This window comes from Chelonia mydas, chromosome 21, assembly GCF_015237465.2.
Source record: "Chelonia mydas isolate rCheMyd1 chromosome 21, rCheMyd1.pri.v2, whole genome shotgun sequence".
NCBI classification, from domain to species: Eukaryota; Metazoa; Chordata; order Testudines; family Cheloniidae; genus Chelonia; species Chelonia mydas.
The window spans coordinates 15,886,118-15,902,965 of NC_051261.2; the positions used below are offsets into that span (position 1 = coordinate 15,886,118).

At 53.5% G+C, this 16,848-nt stretch overlaps 1 protein-coding gene across 1 annotated transcript in view; it reads left to right on the forward strand.

Moving 5' to 3' along the window:
• Positions 1–3,422, forward strand: part of TNNI1 (troponin I1, slow skeletal type) — a 35,883-nt gene extending 32,461 nt beyond the window's left edge. Inside the window, 3 exon segments of the mRNA XM_037884942.2 lie at positions 339–515; positions 2,078–2,188; positions 2,794–3,422. Coding sequence (XP_037740870.2) covers positions 339–515; positions 2,078–2,185 — 285 coding nt within the window. The 3' untranslated portion in view covers positions 2,186–2,188; positions 2,794–3,422.
• The last annotated feature ends 13,426 nt before the right edge of the window (positions 3,423–16,848 follow it).

Here is a 16,848-nt window from a genome sequence, read left to right on the forward strand (position 1 = left end):
AGTCTGCATGGGACTCTGACCCGTTATCGCTGCGAGTGATGTCTGGAGCTGGGAGAAGGGACATGGCTTGGGCTTGGGGTTAATGTTTCATTTGGGGTTGGGGTTGGGGCTGGGTGCCATGGGGGAGAATCACCCCTGGTGTGGTCAGGATGGGCTGCCTGTGAGGATCCGGGCACCCCCAGGGGATGGGGGAGCTGACTACCTTGGTGCCAGGAGCAGACAGAGGTGCTCACTGCAGGCTGGTTTGAAGCAGGGTCGGGGGCCTCCCCCTGGTGCAATGCAGCTGTGCCGTACTCCCCGCCGCCTGGCGATTCCTCCTTTTTTCCCTCATCCCACAGATCAAAAACCTGAAGCTGAAAGTGCTCGACCTGCGGGGGAAGTTCAAGCGCCCCCCGCTGCGCCGTGTCCGCGTCTCCGCTGACGCCATGCTGCGGGCCCTGCTCGGCTCCAAGCACAAAGTCTCCATGGATCTGAGAGCCAACCTGAAATCTGTCAAGAAGGAGGACACGGAGAAGGTGGGTGGGGAAATTCACCCCTGTGCAAAGGGTCCACACGAGGCTGATGTGGGACTTCACCTGGGGCGTACGCCTTGTGTTGGGCCCTTTGGACAGGGGATGCATTTAGTTCAAGGGCCCAGTTCTGCTCACAGGTATGCTGGTGTAACTCTGAGTATCTCCATGGAGTTCACTTCCCACAGATGCTCTCTTGCTTTGAACGAGGCCTCCTGGGATTTTAGGGTCTGGATTACTGGGGTAGCTCCAGGGAGCTCCATGTGGGTACTCCTGATTTACATGGGGGTAAATGGACAGAGAGCCAGGCCTGGGGTTTGTATATTGGATCAGACTCCAAGTCCAGCGCCCTCCCTACGGCAGAGACCAATGCAGGATGCACCAGAGACAGGAAACCAACCCACGCTGCACCTGGCCAATTGCGCAGGGAGGATATATTCCCCTCCTGACTCCTGTGGTGATCGGCTTATGCCCTGAGCCAGGAGGTCTGGTGATCCTTGATCCTTGTCTGTCTCATTATTATTGCTCATAAGATCAGCCAGTCCTTTTAACTCCAGCCGCGGGCGAGGTCCTGCATTGCCACCTGCTCTGTGGGGGAAGGAATATACGGGCAGGGTCTGATGGACACTGTGGGTTGGGTGCGGCAGAGGGCAGGGCTGCTCACACCAGGCGCCGCATGCCCTCCCCTCCCACTCAAGGGGCTCTGTACATAGCAGGGTCGGGGCCCTTTCTCACTGCTTTCTCAGCTGTCTCCATTCTATACTGACTCTAGGGGGCATCCTGGGGTTTTAAAACCATAGACAGCCGACCCCGACCCGCTGGGGCTATAATCCAGCTTCACACAGAGCAGCTACAGGGACACAATGGTCCCTAATTGACTCACAGGGAAAAGGGATCTCCTGACATATCACATTTCTCTCCCCCGCCCACCCCGGTGCTGCCTTTGTCCCAGCAGTCAAGGACCCCAAACTTACAGGCTATTTAGTGTAGGGGTATTGGAGACACATGTCTGCGTCCGTCTGTCTGTATAATAACACGGCAGGTCATCCCGCAGCTCCACAGGGCGAGTGCAATGGGATCCAGGGAGATGCCCTGGGCGAGGTTGCACCTGGGGTCACTGCTGGAACGGTTGTTCTGGGTGTGGGGGAATGTGGCACATTGGAAGGCCCATAGGGATTTAACTACACTCAGGCAAGGAGCAGCTTCTGAGTCAGCCAGGACAGAAATAAAGGACAAAATAAACCTTCCGTCATATGGAGTCATACATGCATGAACCCATGCTTCCCTTTCCTGCGTCCACCCATGAAAACACCCCCTCCCGTACACTCATGCACCCCGCCCCACATTCATACATGGCACATGTATACACGGACCTACCCAGACAAACCCCTGCATGTACACACACATGGTCATGCAGATGCACACACGTGTGCCAGCACACTCAGGTATACGCACGGACACACCCACACATGGAGAGTCTGTCTCACCGAGCGCTGCTCAGATGCGCCGTCCCGAGAATCCCGGGGCTCTGTGCTGCCGGGACCCCTGACCCCTGCGTCTCCCTGCAGGAGCGCCCTGTGGAAGTGGGTGACTGGCGCAAGAACGTGGAGGCCATGTCGGGCATGGAGGGCAGGAAGAAGATGTTTGATGCTGCCAAATCTCCGACAGGCCAGTGAAAGGTACGGTGCTCTGCCACTCCTCCCTTTGCCCCGACAGCCCCTTCCCGCAGTCCCTGATGCCCCTTTACATGAAGCAGGAGGCAGTCAGCGTCTGTGAATAACCTTCGCAGTCCAAGTGTCTGTATCACACGCCGGCCTGGGGCCCATTCCCTCTGGACTGGTCAATGACCCAGTGCCGCCAGCTGGCACATTACAGCGGGCTGGGTTTGCCTACGCTGCAGGAGGATCTGAATTATGGCAGCTGGTGCCCTCTGAGCCTCAGTGCCAGGCGCCTGCCTCCTCCCTCGACGCATCTTGAGGGCTGGGCTCCAGGTGCGACAGCACCTCCTGCCCGGGCTGCCGGGCGCCGTGCTCTGCCTCGACTCGCTCTTTGGCGGGGCCCGGGCCTGCGGACACCGTGCCCTGAGATGGGATATCAGGGGAGCTGCTCTCTTTGTTGTCTTTGTCTTGTGGCGACTTGCTGGGATTTCTCTGCAGACGTGTCATGCCCTAAGGCAGCCCCCGCACTGGGCTGCTGGCTCGGCTGCGCCGTGGCACCCGTCCCACCAGGCGCAGACTCCAGCCCGTCCCTTCGCGCTGTCTGAAGTTGCCGCTCCGGTTCCTAGGTGCTGCCGGGAGGGTCGAAGAGTCACCCGGCTGCCCGCAGCTTCGCCCCTGCCGCCCCTTCACGCTGCCCCGCGTGTGCCTCTTCCTGCCTTCGCTCTCGAGCCAGCGCATTTGCGGAAAGCTCTTTGGGAAGCTCATCCAGCCTCTGTGCTTAAATCAGCCCCCCTCCGCCCCCGGCTTCCATGACAACAGCCATAGCTTCACGTGATGCAGCCAATTAATTGCCCCAGCGTGGCACCCCAGCTGTCTCCTGTAGGTCCCGGCGCAGGGCACCAACCCGTTGGACTGCCACAGTGGTGCTTCTGCATGAAGACCGATCACCATTGTGGCCTAAGGTGCTGATCCCATTAGCTGGCAAGGGTGAGAGCCTTGCCAGCCATCCTGCAGGAGTCCCATGCCCTGCAGAAAGGCAGTGCCCGTGCCACGCACCAATGGCTACATGCAGGTAACCCCATGGGGTCTCAGGCATGCTTGTAACTTCAGGATGCGGCTTGGGACTCTTGGTCTGTCCTTCTCCACCAGCCACTGCAGACAGCCCGGGGATGAACCCACTGGTCCTGCTCTCACCATCCAGCTCTGATATGTACAGTACATGGGAAGTAACTGCTGTGTCTCTGTGTTCATTAAAAGACTGTTTAGGACAGAGCTGCAGAATCTGCTCTTCACTTTACGCTCATTATGTGCATGTATTTTGCAGCTGATGAAAGCAGGGTGCCTAAAGCCCTAGCTAGTGGGGGTGTCACTGCACGGGCTCCCTCCGGCTCTGAAAGGGACCTCAGCCTCCAACCACTTCACCCCCTGATTTCCAGAGCACTCCCCTCAGCTGTGCAGCGCTCCCAGTCCTGGCTCTCCACACTCTAACAAGCCACCGTCCTAACCTGCAGCAGCCCCTTCTGTTCCAGCCCTGGGCTCCCACCACAGCTCCCTCCTGCCCCCCAGCAGCTGTGCAATTCCAGCCGGGGGTGCCCCCATGGCTCTGCTAGTGCAATTCGTGACCTGCACCATCCGTGCGGTCCCCTTGCTGGGCCCCATGCACTCAGATCTCGGAAGCCCCCTGCAATTCCAGCCCTGAGCTCCCCCACAGCTCTGAAAATGCCTCATCCGTGAGTCTGCACTCTGAGTATCTGCTCACACAGCCACGATTGCTGTGCCGTAGCTGTGATATCAAATCCCTCCCTCCCAGCTCACTGGAACTTCTAGGACAATGCACCCACCCGATCCAACCTCAGGTGCATTTCTAGAAACGGTGGACGCTCCTCCCAATTCCCATTGGCCCATCCCTCCTTCAGTGGGATCAGATCACAGGCTGCAGCCTCCCTCACCCCACCCCCCATCACATTTACTGCCCCAGCAACCTGAGGCGTCAGCATGGTGGCGCAATGCAACGTGCCTCCGTGCCAGCCCCATCCACACGGCGCTATGGCCTGGCCCGTCCGCCGCACCGTGGTAGCCCCCACAGTTCTGATCTTCGCCACTAGGTGGCCTTGCAGCCACATCTGTGGCCACAGGTCCACCGTGGAACGGGCCACAGCTGGTTGGCCATTGATTTAGCTGGGGGCAGGCTCGGGCCTTAGGACCCTTTCACCCAGCTTGATTCACAGGTCCCAGCCCTGCCTCCAGGGCTGAGGCTGCCCAGGGCAGTGGCGGCTGGTCTGGCCCTGCAGGATCCTTCTATCTCCTTCCTCCTGTATTGGCATCACTCCCCACCAGACACACAGGCAGTGTTACGAGGGCGACCTGTGGGGAGGGGCACTGCCTGTGTGTCTCTGGGACAAGGATTAGATCAGCCCAAACAGCAATGCCATTGAGCGCATTGCAGTGAGTGGCACCCCCCCACCCCACGGCTGGGGATGGGGGAGTCCCAGGAGGGGCTCTGTCCCACTCAGGGAGGAGGGAAGGACAAGCAGCCGTGGGGAGAGGAGAGAAAGGTTTCACGGCCAGTCTCCAGAGGGGACGTCGCAATAAATAGTTACTTCTGCTTTACAGCCGCTGCAAGCCCCTGGGTTTGTAGAGTAGCCAGTCCTGCCGCTCCCGAGGGGGACGTGCACCGGTGACTCCAAACAAGTTCTAGCAGGAGCGCCTGAATTTCTTGATTTCCCCTTTATTTCCCCTCCGAGACCTGGTAGCTGGAAAAAACGAAGCTGGAAGTTCAGCCTGCATGTCCCACTGCGTCTGCTCTGACCTGGTGTACACACACACGCAAAGGAGCTAGTTACACCCCTGCCTGTTTAATGGGGACGGGAAAAGATACAGGCAGCTGTAAACCCAGTTTACTAGAGAGCAAAGTGCAGGGCCACTCCACTCGGCTGGTGGTGAGGGTGAAATGGGAGCCTGCTGGGAGAAACTGCCTGCCGCCGAGCTGGATGTGTCTGAGGACGGAAGTGCCCATCCTTGGACGAGGAGGAGCTCGCATACGCTGTAATAGCTCCAGCCCAGAGCCTGTTTGGTTTTCAGTTACCAGCCAAGCAAACCAAGATTAGATTAAAGTTTTCGTGAGTATTCTGTGTATTACGGCAGCACCTAGCGATCCAGACCAAGATGAGGTTTGGTGCTTCACATAGACATAGTAAGCGACAGCCCCTGTACTCAGCCCATGGGTCAGCTGCAACCCACAAGCCCATCTCACCTGGCCAAATAATCAAAGCCACGTCTCCTCTGTGGCTAATTCCCTGCTTGACCTTTCTAGTCTAACCAATGTGGGTGCTAGACGCGTGTGGATCAGGTGGCCCAGCGATTAGAACCCTGGCCTGGAACTGTGAGAACCAGATTTGGTTTCCAGCTCTACCACCGCCTGCCGGTGTGACCTTGGCCAAGTCTCTTAGTATTTCAGTGGCCCATCTGTAACAGGAGGATAACAGCTGTTCCTGTGTCCCATGGTTTAGTGCTCAGCTACTGTGGTTATAGGGGCCCTAGCAGTACCTCAGGTAGAAAGGTGACTTCATTTTTTCCTTTTTTCATCATGGAAATTGTTTTTTTCTCTCCACTTTCCTCATTCTCAAAAGTGGCTGAAGCATTTTTGCTCAGGCCTTCCCAATCTATTCCCTCTTGAGCAGAGACCAAGCCTGGGAACTTTCCGACAGGAAGGCTAATATTTCCGAAAGTTCCAAGCAACTTTCAAAATAGGGTCTTTCAAAACATGGGAAGTCTTAGGTAATCTCCAGCACTGTTCCTAGCTCTCCAGGGAGGACTCCACCAACACACAGGAATCATTTGAACTGCCACTGAAATGCAGCAGCTGTTCAACAGCACATTGCCTGGCAGCTTAGGACAGGAAGTGAAGACGATTTCTCTGTATGATTTAACCTCACAGGTGATTTTAGGGAGATGGAATGTAATCACCTGAGATGGAATTTAGTCAGGACACCAGAATTAACACTTGTCTCTTAAAAACCATGCCCCAGACGGTCAGTGCCCCCATTTCATCCGATATGTAAACCAGCAGCACAGACTTCACGACACGTTCATTACTGAGCCTGCGGGAAGAGCGCCACGCCTTGAACAACCGGTAATACTTCATGCGGCGTTTTGAGGATTTTCACTGCTGGCCAAGCTACCGAGTTCACAGACTGAGCTGGGATAGCTACATGCTAGTGTAACCCACACACCGCCTGGGTGTGTAACCCACACGCCGCCTGGGTGTGTAACCCACACACCGCCTGGGTGTGTAACCCACACGCCGCCTGGGTGTGGGGTTCTGTCCCAGCTAGTGGCACTGAGACCACTGAGAGAGAGAGATAAAATGAGTCTGTTCTGCAGCCTGAGCTAACAGGCCGGTGGCTTTTAGCTCATGCCGTAGAGACTCCTGCACTAAGCTCCAGAGGTCCCAGGTTCGATCCCAACGACCCAGGTCTGTCGGTGTTACACGAGCAGCTGTCCCTGCCCTAGACCGCTTGTGACAAATCTCAGAAATAATGGGTAGCTGTCACAGTCAGGTGACAGATTACGCCTAAGAACATAATAGTCTGAATGGTCAGTAGTATATTTTGGCCCTGAGTCAAAGCAACACCTTATAAATACACAGAGTGACCATAGAGAACTGAATTGTGCTTTACGTGGCAACCGCTATATGGGACTGACGACTACAAACAGCTTCGCAGTTGAGACATTTGGAAATGACACTGGGCAGACAATATGAGCTATTTAACACCAATAACTGACCTGTCCTGACACTGAAAATCCTCTCTTTTGTGTCCCCAGATGTGCCATTTCTGTAGGACCTACACCAAACCAGTGTTATTTACTCCCTTTATCAACTCCAGTCCAGTATTTAACTCGTGTGGGCCTCAGTGGTCCAGGGACATACAAAATAACTGCACAGACACTTGTAAATTGCAGCTTTGTTAGAAACGCAGCGAGGAAAATGTGATGCTTAAACCAGACAATCGTTAGGGGAAAGAAGTGCGATGCAGATGTTTCTAAGGGGCGTGCGTCTTTGGTTGGAGCAGCGAACCTGGGGTCTCGGGGTGTATTCCTAGCTCTGCCACTGACCTGCTGGGTGGTGATGGGGAAGTCACTTTCCCGGTGTGCCTCACTTTTTCCAGCTGTAAAATGGGGATAACTATAGGTGCCTACTATAATGTGGTGTGCAAAGCTCCCTTAATGTCTGTGAAGGGCTTTGAGAGCCTCAGATGGAAGATGTTGGAGGACAGTAAAGCTTTTGTGTCAGAGCTGATTCCACCTCCTCCCCATTCCCCCCCCCCCCCCCCCGAAATGATTTTTTGGTTTGGTTGTCTACATTTCCTTCAAGATGTTTTGGGCTTTCATCACCCTTCCCGCCCCCCACCCCCATTGTTCACTTTTCAGCAACCACACAAACCTGTCAGACTTTCAGCTGCCAAACCCCCCAACGCTTTCTGACAGAAAGGGACATTGTTTCTGTCAAAAAGTTGTTCTCCGCTGGAAAAAAACCCCAACATTTTGGTGGCCAATTTTCAACCAGCTCTAATCTGTATGTTAGAAACAAGGGAGATCAAGAGAATGAAACCTGAGGCTGTCTCTCCAGGAACATTCCTTTATGTCATTTACAAGCCTCTCGCTTGTTCTCCTGTGTCTACACAGCAACTAAAAACAGGGTCCTAGAGTCTGGGCTGCAGCCCACGCCCAGATGTCCACACTGCAATTAAACACCCAAGCCCCATGGGCCCAAGTCAGCCAGCACAGGCCAGCTGCAGGTGTGTAATTGCAATGTAGACGTGCTGGGCCACAGCTGAACAGCCAAATCAATGCCTGGGTGGGGCCATTATAACAGATGTCCAAATATTTGCCCCAGCTCAGCTGCTGGCTGGCAGTTTGCCTTGCCATCAGTGATAGTGAGGGGGTTAACAGGCATGGGGGGGTCACGGAGCAGGCAGGAAAGGGGTAAGGTTTACTTCACCTCTAGTGCTTGGGTCAAAGTATGTGGAAACACTCTGCTGCTTTGCACTGGTTAATGCCAGGCTGGAGTGCCCAGCCTCTGAACAGAGCTCAAAGTTAAATATTACCTCCCCGGGGCCCCCCGCAGAGCCTGCCCATGCCCTGTTTGGAGCAGGCAGACAAGGCTTTGGGTGATTAAACTTTGCAGTCTGCTAACAAACAATGCAGTCAAAAGGCATCAGGGCTGGATTCTGATCTTGGTTTCACCCGTGTAAACCCAGAGCAACTGCACCGACGGCAGTGGAGTTATTCTGGATTTACATCAGTGTCAATGAGCCCCACTGGTCAGATCTTTGGAGCGCGGGGCTGAACTGCCCTCCTTGGCTTGGCTTCACTCCAGAGTCCGCCTGAAGCTCCTTCCCTGCTCAGGGCCAGCCAGGTGGGCTGACTTGGGCGGTCAGTGCGTGTGTCTAACAGGAGACCATGACACAATCTGTTCCCATCCTCACCCCCTCGGCGCGGGGGCGCCCGTGGAGGCGAGCTCCCCGGCGTGGGAGGGGGCAGCAGAGGGCCCAGGAAATGTAAATGTCACAGCCGCGCACCGACAGGATTCTGTGGGGGACGCCCTCCGGCCTGTGACATACAGGGGGTCAGACTAGGTGAGCCCCATGGTCCCGTCTGGCCTTGGAAGGTGCTGCCGGGGCTCAGTAAACGACAATGTGCCAGCACGTCTGCTGCTAGCAGAAACCCCGCTCCAGTCCCCTGGGGGCTTGACGTGACCTCGACCCCACAGCCCTCCACAGACCGCCCCCCCCCGAGGAAAAGTCTCCCCTCACCTTCCACTCACGCCCCACTCAGCCCACTGCAGCAGGGACACCAATAAGCCTTGGGCATGCCGGATGATCAGCCCATCCAGGGGCTGCCGGGACGGGTGTGGGGGTGAGTTCTGGCTGAGACACCCCATGCTCCAGCCCCTCCCCACCTAAGGCCAGGGGAGCGGGTCATTCTTACGCACAGCTCAGTCCCCCTCCACTGCTTGATCCTGACCCTCCCACCTGTGTGGGGAGGGAGAGTGGCAGTCTCCTGGAGGCTGCTCCCTTCCCCCTCCCTCGTTACACAGACTGGGAGGCAGGTAGCCCCCCACCCCCACCTCTCCTCCATAGGCACAGGTCTGTATTTGAACAACGGGCCAGATTTTGATCAAGCAGCCCTGCTGAAATCAGTGGGACCACTCCTGGAGCCATAAGATGCTGCCCCATATGTGCAAGGGCATCTGGATCTGGCTCGGTGGCCCTTGCTTTGCTGAAAAGGGGTTGGATTTGGGTCTCACTGGAAGGGGGAGGTGAACCCTATAGCGGCACCCAGCGCTGTCATACATTCAGGATGCTGCAGCCTCGGGCTGCGCTCCCAGGTAATAAAACCAATGTATGGCCAAGCGTGTGTCCTCTCGGCTCTGATAGCCCCACATGCAATTCGTTGTATGGGGCTAATTTCCCCAGGTCATTTTAGTAGTTTGATTTAGCAGTTTTTAGAAGCATGCTAGTTCATCTCAGCTTGTGGGAATCAGGATGCGATTCCCACAAGAGCTCTCCAGGCTGGGGGATATGGTTTCTTTGGGATGTATTGATACAGGCAGATTCATGGAGCAGGGCCTGTCATTTCTTGAATCCCTGCCTGGAGTAGCACGTTCTTGTTCACCACCAGTGGCTTGTCTACATGGGGTGGCTTCACTGGAATAATTAAAGTTAGGTCACCTGCAACTGCCTTTGCATCCACACACCACCGGTGTTGAAACCCAATTATTTGGCCTCTCAGGTTGCAATAAGTAATGCTCCTCCGGAGAGGTGTAACAGCACTTTGCAGTGTGCTTGTTCTCTTGAAGGTTTGGGTGGACACCTTCCCAGCTAGTCTGCCGCTGGCAGTCCTCCAATGACTGTCCCACGCTGCATTGCTTCACACACCGGATCAGCCTGTCCATCTACCGCTGTGCACTCCACGGCGCCAGGGACATCTTGACTGGCTGTCACCACTCTGTTTAAATGCTGGTGGGCAGCCAGGAGGGCCCCTTTCTGATACCAGGTAGTGAGGAGTTCATCCACTCATAATAGCAGCGATAGGTCTCCACCCTGTGCTCCCACATGGACCCTTGCAAAGCTCCCAGACTGGACTGTCCTCTTCGCATAGCTGCACATCCTGTCCCATCTGGAGCAGAGTCTCCAGAATGCAGACATCTACAAGGCACTGTTGGAGCAAAGCCAGGTGATGGGGCACTCCCTGCACTGGTCCCACCACTGAGTCAAACCCCTGGATCTCTGGCAGAGGGACCTGAGAACAAGGGACCAGAACAGGACTGCCCCAGTGATGTTCACAACCTGCCCAAAACCTGCCCAATGGACCACATTTTGGCAAGGGATGTCGCCACCGAATCAGAGAATGACGCGGTGGATAGTTATCCACGAAGCACCCCAGACAACACAGCAAGCCGCCACGAGAATACGGCAAGCTCCCAAAACCCACCGAAAGCTCCCTTGACCCCACAATAGGCCATGGGCTCCGACCAAAGGAGCCAAGGACGGTAGGACCCAGCAGATATGGACATGACACAAGAATCCCATACAGACAACCAACCTCTACCAGCAGCCTGCCTAAACCTGCTGCAGGAGCAGCAGGAGCTCTGCCATTCAGCGTTATGTACTTTTCATGGGGTGTAAAGTCCGCATGCTACTGAAGCCACAAAAGGTAGGTCTACACCGGAGCTGGAGGCATAGAATCATAGAATCATAGAATATCAGGGTTGGAAGGGACCTCAGGAGGGCATCTAGTCCAACCCCCTGCTCAAAGCAGGACCAATCCCCAATCAAATCATCCCAGCCAAGGCTTTGTCAAGCCTGACCTTAAAAACTTCCAAGGAAGGAGATTCTACCACCTCCCTAGGTAACGCATTCCAGTGTTTCACCACCCTCCTAATGAAAAAGTTTTTCCTAATATCCAACCTAAACCTCCCCCACTGCAACTTGAGACTATTACTCCTTGTCCTGTCTTCTACCACTGAGAATAGTCTAGAACCATCCTCTCTGGAACCACCTCTCAGGTAGTTGAAAGCAGCTATCAAATCCCCCCTCATTCTTCTCTTCTGCAGATTAAACAATCCCAGTTCCCTCAGCCTCTCCTCATAAGTCATGTGTTCCAGACCCCTAATCATTTTTGTTGCCCTTCGCTGGACTCTCTCCAATTTATCCACGTCCTTCTTGTAGTGTGGGACCCAAAACTGGACACAGTACTCCAGATGAGGCCTCACCAATGTCGAATAGAGGGAAACGATCACGTCCCTCGATCTGCTCGCTATGCCCCTACTTATACATCCCAAAATGCCATTGGCCTTCTTGGCAACAAGGGCACACTGCTGACTCATATCCAGCTTCTCGTTCACTGTAACCCCTAGGTCTTTTTCCGCAGAACTGCTGCCTAGCCATTCGGTCCCTAGTCTGTAGCTGTGCATTGGGTTCTTCCATCCTAAGTGCAGGACCCTGCACTTATCCTTATTGAACCGCATCAGGTTTCTTTTGGCCAAATCCTCCAATTTGTCTAGGTCCCTCTGTATCCTATCCCTGCCCTCCAGCGTATCTACCACTCCTCCCAGTTTAGTATCATCCGCAAATTTGCTGAGAGTGCAATCCACACCATCCTCCAGATCATTTATGAAGATATTGAACAAAACCGGCCCCAGGACCGACCCCTGGGGCACTCCACTTGACACCGGCTGCCAACTAGACATGGAGCCATTGATCACTACCCGCTGAGCCCGACAATCTAGCCAACTTTCTACCCACCTTATAGTGCATTCATCCAGCCCATACTTCTTTAACTTGCTGACAAGAATACTGTGGGAGACCGTGTCAAAAGCATAATTTCCTCCGAGGGTAGATCTACCCGTGTTAGCTTTGATTGAGCTGGCACACTGAAACCAGCCGTGTAGCTGAGGCCGGATGGGCTAGCTGTCCTGAGTACGTAGCGAGGATCTTGAATGGGATTGCACTGGGACAGTCCAAGCCACCTGCCCACACCACCAGGGCTCTTTTTTAGCACGCTAGCTCAATCAAAGCATGGCCATCCACTTGAGCTGGAAATTCCACCTCCAGCTGCAGTGGAGATGTACCCGAAGGGGTTAACAGGGAGACTCGCTCCTCAGCTGGGGCTGATTGCTGGCCTTGTAAGAGCTGGGCAGATCAGGGCACAGAGGTGGCGGCCAGAGAGACCCCTCCTGCAACAGACTGTCAAGGAGCTGGGCAGGAAGTTGGATTTCCAGAGCGGATCAGAATGTGGGTTTGGGAGAAACCCCCAGAAGAGGTGAGGTAGGACGCAGCAAAAGACTGGGAGAAAACGGTTTCAGCCACTTCAGAAAGGGTCCCTGGGTTGGAACCCAGCGGAGTGGGTGGACCTGGGTTCTTCTACCACAGCAGAGGGGATAGGAAGGACTTTAGAAAAAAGGGATCAGGTTCCCCCAGGGCCTGGCTCCTGATCCACCAGGCTCTTTACTGCCCTGGAAGGAGAGAGAATATTAACGACCAGACTGAGGTCATAACAGGGAACCCCTAGATTGGCAGGACTGGGGGGAATGGACCCAGGCTTGCTGCAACATCCAGCACAGCAACAAGAGGGCAACGCGTTACCTAGGATTTTTGTTAACTCACATTCATTTTGGTGCAGCTTATCTGAAGATTATCACCGAGGTACAACTCAACCCATAAATGGATTATTCCCCCCCCCCCCCGATCAGTTCCTGATAAAAATTAAACAAAACCAGATTTCCCCCCGGGGTACAGAATATTCATCACCCACAACATCCCCTGGCCTCAAAGCGAGAGCCCCTCCCCACCCCTGACCGTGTTTCCTTGAGCACTTGGGGCATGTTGCAGAGGAACCCACTCCGCCTATCCATCATGTTCAGAAGTCTCTCCACGTCCCACTCCTGCCCAGCCTCCGGGCTCTCTCCCTTGCTCTCACACCAAAATACAGCCGGCACACGAGGCACCTAATGCAGCGAAGCCTCCGCCCTGTCATAAAGCCCCCCGCCCCCTTCAGCCTTCCAAAAGTGCCCTCCACTGACCTGCACCTAGAATCATCAGAGAATCATCAACTCTCAGGGTTGGAAGCGACCTCAGGAGGTCATCGAGTCCAACCCCCTGCTCAGAGCAGGACCGATCCCCACCTACCCAGGCTGTCGCTGGGTTGCTGCTTTCTCCTGTCCAACCAAATGATGGGATGACTCATGACTAAGGCTAAGCTTTTGCCACAGATATTTTTAGTAAAAGTCACGGACAGGGCCAGGGGCAAAAAAGAAAAATTTGGGGAAGTCGTGACCTGTCCGTGACTTTTACTAAAAATATCTGTGACAAAATGGGGATCTGGGGGTCCCCACAGCCCTGAAGAGGGGCAGCTGTGCAGGGGCTAGCAACCACCTGCAGCAGTTGGGGACTGCAGGGTACCCCTGTCTGCAGCTCCGGGGGTCCGCTGCAGGGTACCCCTCCTGTCAGCCGCTGTGGGAGCCACAGTGGCTGGCAGCTTGGGGGTTCCCCCACTGCCCGCAGTGGCCCAGCGCTAGGGGGTTCTCCCACCACCCACAAGCTTGGGGGTTCACCCACCCCCCACAGTGGCCGGGAGCTGCAGGGCCACCAGAAGTGGCAGGGGAACCCTGCAGCTCCCTGTCCCAGCAGGCTGAAGTCACGGAGGTTGCTGCGAGTCATGGATTCTGTGACTTCTGCAACCTCCGTGACTAAATCTTAGCCTTACTCATGACTGCACTAAGGTCGACCGTATTCTGGGGAACACTCAACAGGCCTGAGTTTCTAGATACCCACGTGGGATCTTTCTGGATGACCCCCTTGTTAATACTGGTGGGATATTATCTGATTAAAATATTACCATATAGATCAGTGTTGCAACCACTGTTATATATTTGCACCAAATCTTGTACAAAGGTTGTCAAGTGAGGTGTCTCTGGAAAGGTTATGATTTGCTGGGTATGGTTATGTTATCTGAATACATGTATCATTTTTGTATTTGAAGTTATAAGTATTGGCTCTATACCTGGATTTCAAATGTTTGCTCTTGGGGTAACACCCAAAAGGTAGCTAGCCAGCACATCTTGGCAGGACTATTCAAATTGAGTGGCCCATCGAAAGAACATTTAACTAACAATGCACCATGGGAGATGCCCCTCTACATTTAATGGAATGTCCTGCTGTGACTAGGTAAAATGCCTGGACAGGGGGCTTGCCCATGTGACTCCAAACTCCATCTTGTTGCTGTAATTTTCCACAGTAAGAACAATGGGTGTCCCTCCGCATGGCAGAAGAGATAAAAGGCCCTGGAAACACCTCCATTTTGCCTCTATCCTGCTCCAGCCTCTATCCTGCCCAAGCCTCTGGAATATGGATTTATACTAATGCATTCTAACCAAGGGATCGAGGATCTTCCAATGATTTGGAAGCAACCAGAGACTTGACTTAAGCCAGCAGTTTATTCCATCACTGCTACAAGCCTAAACCATGAACTTTGCCATTACTGTATGTATTTGATTCCTTTAACCAATTTTAATTTCTTTCTTTCTTTCTTTCTTTCTTTCTTTCTTTCTTTCTTTCTTTCTTTCTTTCAATTAAACCTTTAGATTTTAGAGGCTAAAGGATTGGCATCAGCATGATTTTTGGGTAAGATCTAAGTTACACATTGACCTGGGTGTGTGGCTCGTCCTTTGGGATCAGAAGAACCATTTATTTAATGAGACTGGTTGTAAAGAACCACTCACCTTTAAATCCAGTGTTTTGGATGGTAATACAAGGACTATGAAACAGCTTTTATGACTTCTTGTTAGCCGGTGTGGTGAAACAGAAGTTTACTTTTGTTGCTGGTTTGGTATATCCTGTGGGGAATTAGCCACCAGTCTTGGGGTTTATCTGGCCTATTTCTCAGCAGTTCGTCCTGAATTTGGCATCCTCAGTTGTGACCCACCGAGGCATGGTCACAACTGGTGATCCTTTCTAGATTGACTAACTGGGCCTTGTAGCCTCAAGGAGCAATGCCCCTTCCTGTTAATAAAGTCTTTGGTCTAGTGTGAGAGGCAAAGAATAGGCACATGTGTCCCATCAATAGACTCTCTGCAGTTCGGGGAGCCCCTCCATGCAAAGCCATCAACAAGCTCTTATGTGCTGCCAAGCTATATGAACTCGCATGGCAGCATCCTCCTTACAGCCGAGCAAACCCTGACACAAGGGTGAGACAGCTGATCTACCAACACCAAACCGGCTAGCTACTGACTAGTAGCAGTCAGATGTGGTGAGCTTCCAGGTGGCGAACTCAACATGCTTCTCCGTGCCGAGGGGAATTCTCATGTTAGTCTTCTCCAAAATACCTTGATTTGGAGATCCTGGCACAGTGCCCCTCGGGAGCTGTAGTTCAGATGCCCCTTCTTCCCAGTTCTCCTCTATGAGCTGGGACCCCCAGCGGGACAACATCTCCCATGATGCACCATGGCCAGGGACTCCCGTGATGTAACTGCTTCCCATCATTATGAGGGGAGATGGCGGTATATCGTGGGAGATGTAGCCCAGCCAGGGAACCTGACCCAAAGAAGAGTATGAGGCACGTGAACTACAATTCCCATGAAGCACCATGGCAGCATTTCTAAATCAACGTGTTTCAGAATATTGTGGTGTCCAATTTTTCAATAAAAAGTTTAAATTTTCCACGGCAAAGAAGCCCATTTTTGGACCAGCTGTTAAGGCTTGGAAATAACCTGGTGTTCCCAGTGCCTCAATCATTGGGTATTTTACAAAAGTAAACAGACACACTTTAAAAGCAGCAAAGAGTCCTGTGGCACCTTATAGACTAACAGACGTATTGGAGCATAAGCTTTCGTGGGAGAATACCCACTTCGTCAGATGCATGTAGTGGAAATTTCCAGAGGCAGGTAAATTTCCACTACATGCATCCGATGAAGTGGGTATTCTCCCACGAAAGCTTATGCTCCAATAGGTCTGTTAGTCTATAAGGTGCCACAGGACTCTTTTCCACTTTTACAGATCCAGACTAACACGGCTCCCCCTCTGATACCAGACTCACTTCTTTTCAGTTTCCTGGACATGGCAACTTTGTCAACAGAGATGCCGCATATATCACTGCAGAGTCATTTTCCAGCTCTATTCTAATCCTCCCTCAGGTGCCTTAAAAGCCTGGGGGATTTTAGACCAGAAATCACAGGCCTGAAGCTGGCACCCTAGCCCCAATAAACTTCCCTCTAGGGAAAGCGAAAGGCCTCCTGGGAGAATGGAACAAAGATCTCTTTGTCAAGGGCTCACTCAGGAGCTAAGCCATAAAAGTCCCTATCTGTGTCAGGTCTCTTGTTTAAGAGAGATTAGGGTAATTGCTCTGATCTGCCCTGATGGTATCACGGGTTGTGGAAATTGCATGGTTTGTTTCATGGAAAGCAGAACAATAAAAAAGGCTCAAAGGAGGGAGGGGAAGGAGCTGGGGGTCCTGATGAAAGGAAAGCCCTAAGGAGGCTGATGTCCCCTACATGTGTGCGTGACGCCCCCCAGTGATGTGGTGGCCAGATGCTATGAGGAGCATGTGTGATGGTTCGGGATGTGGCTGCAGAGGCAAAGGTCATTGTCCCTTTCGGGACGCGGGGCTTAGAACTGCAGGGA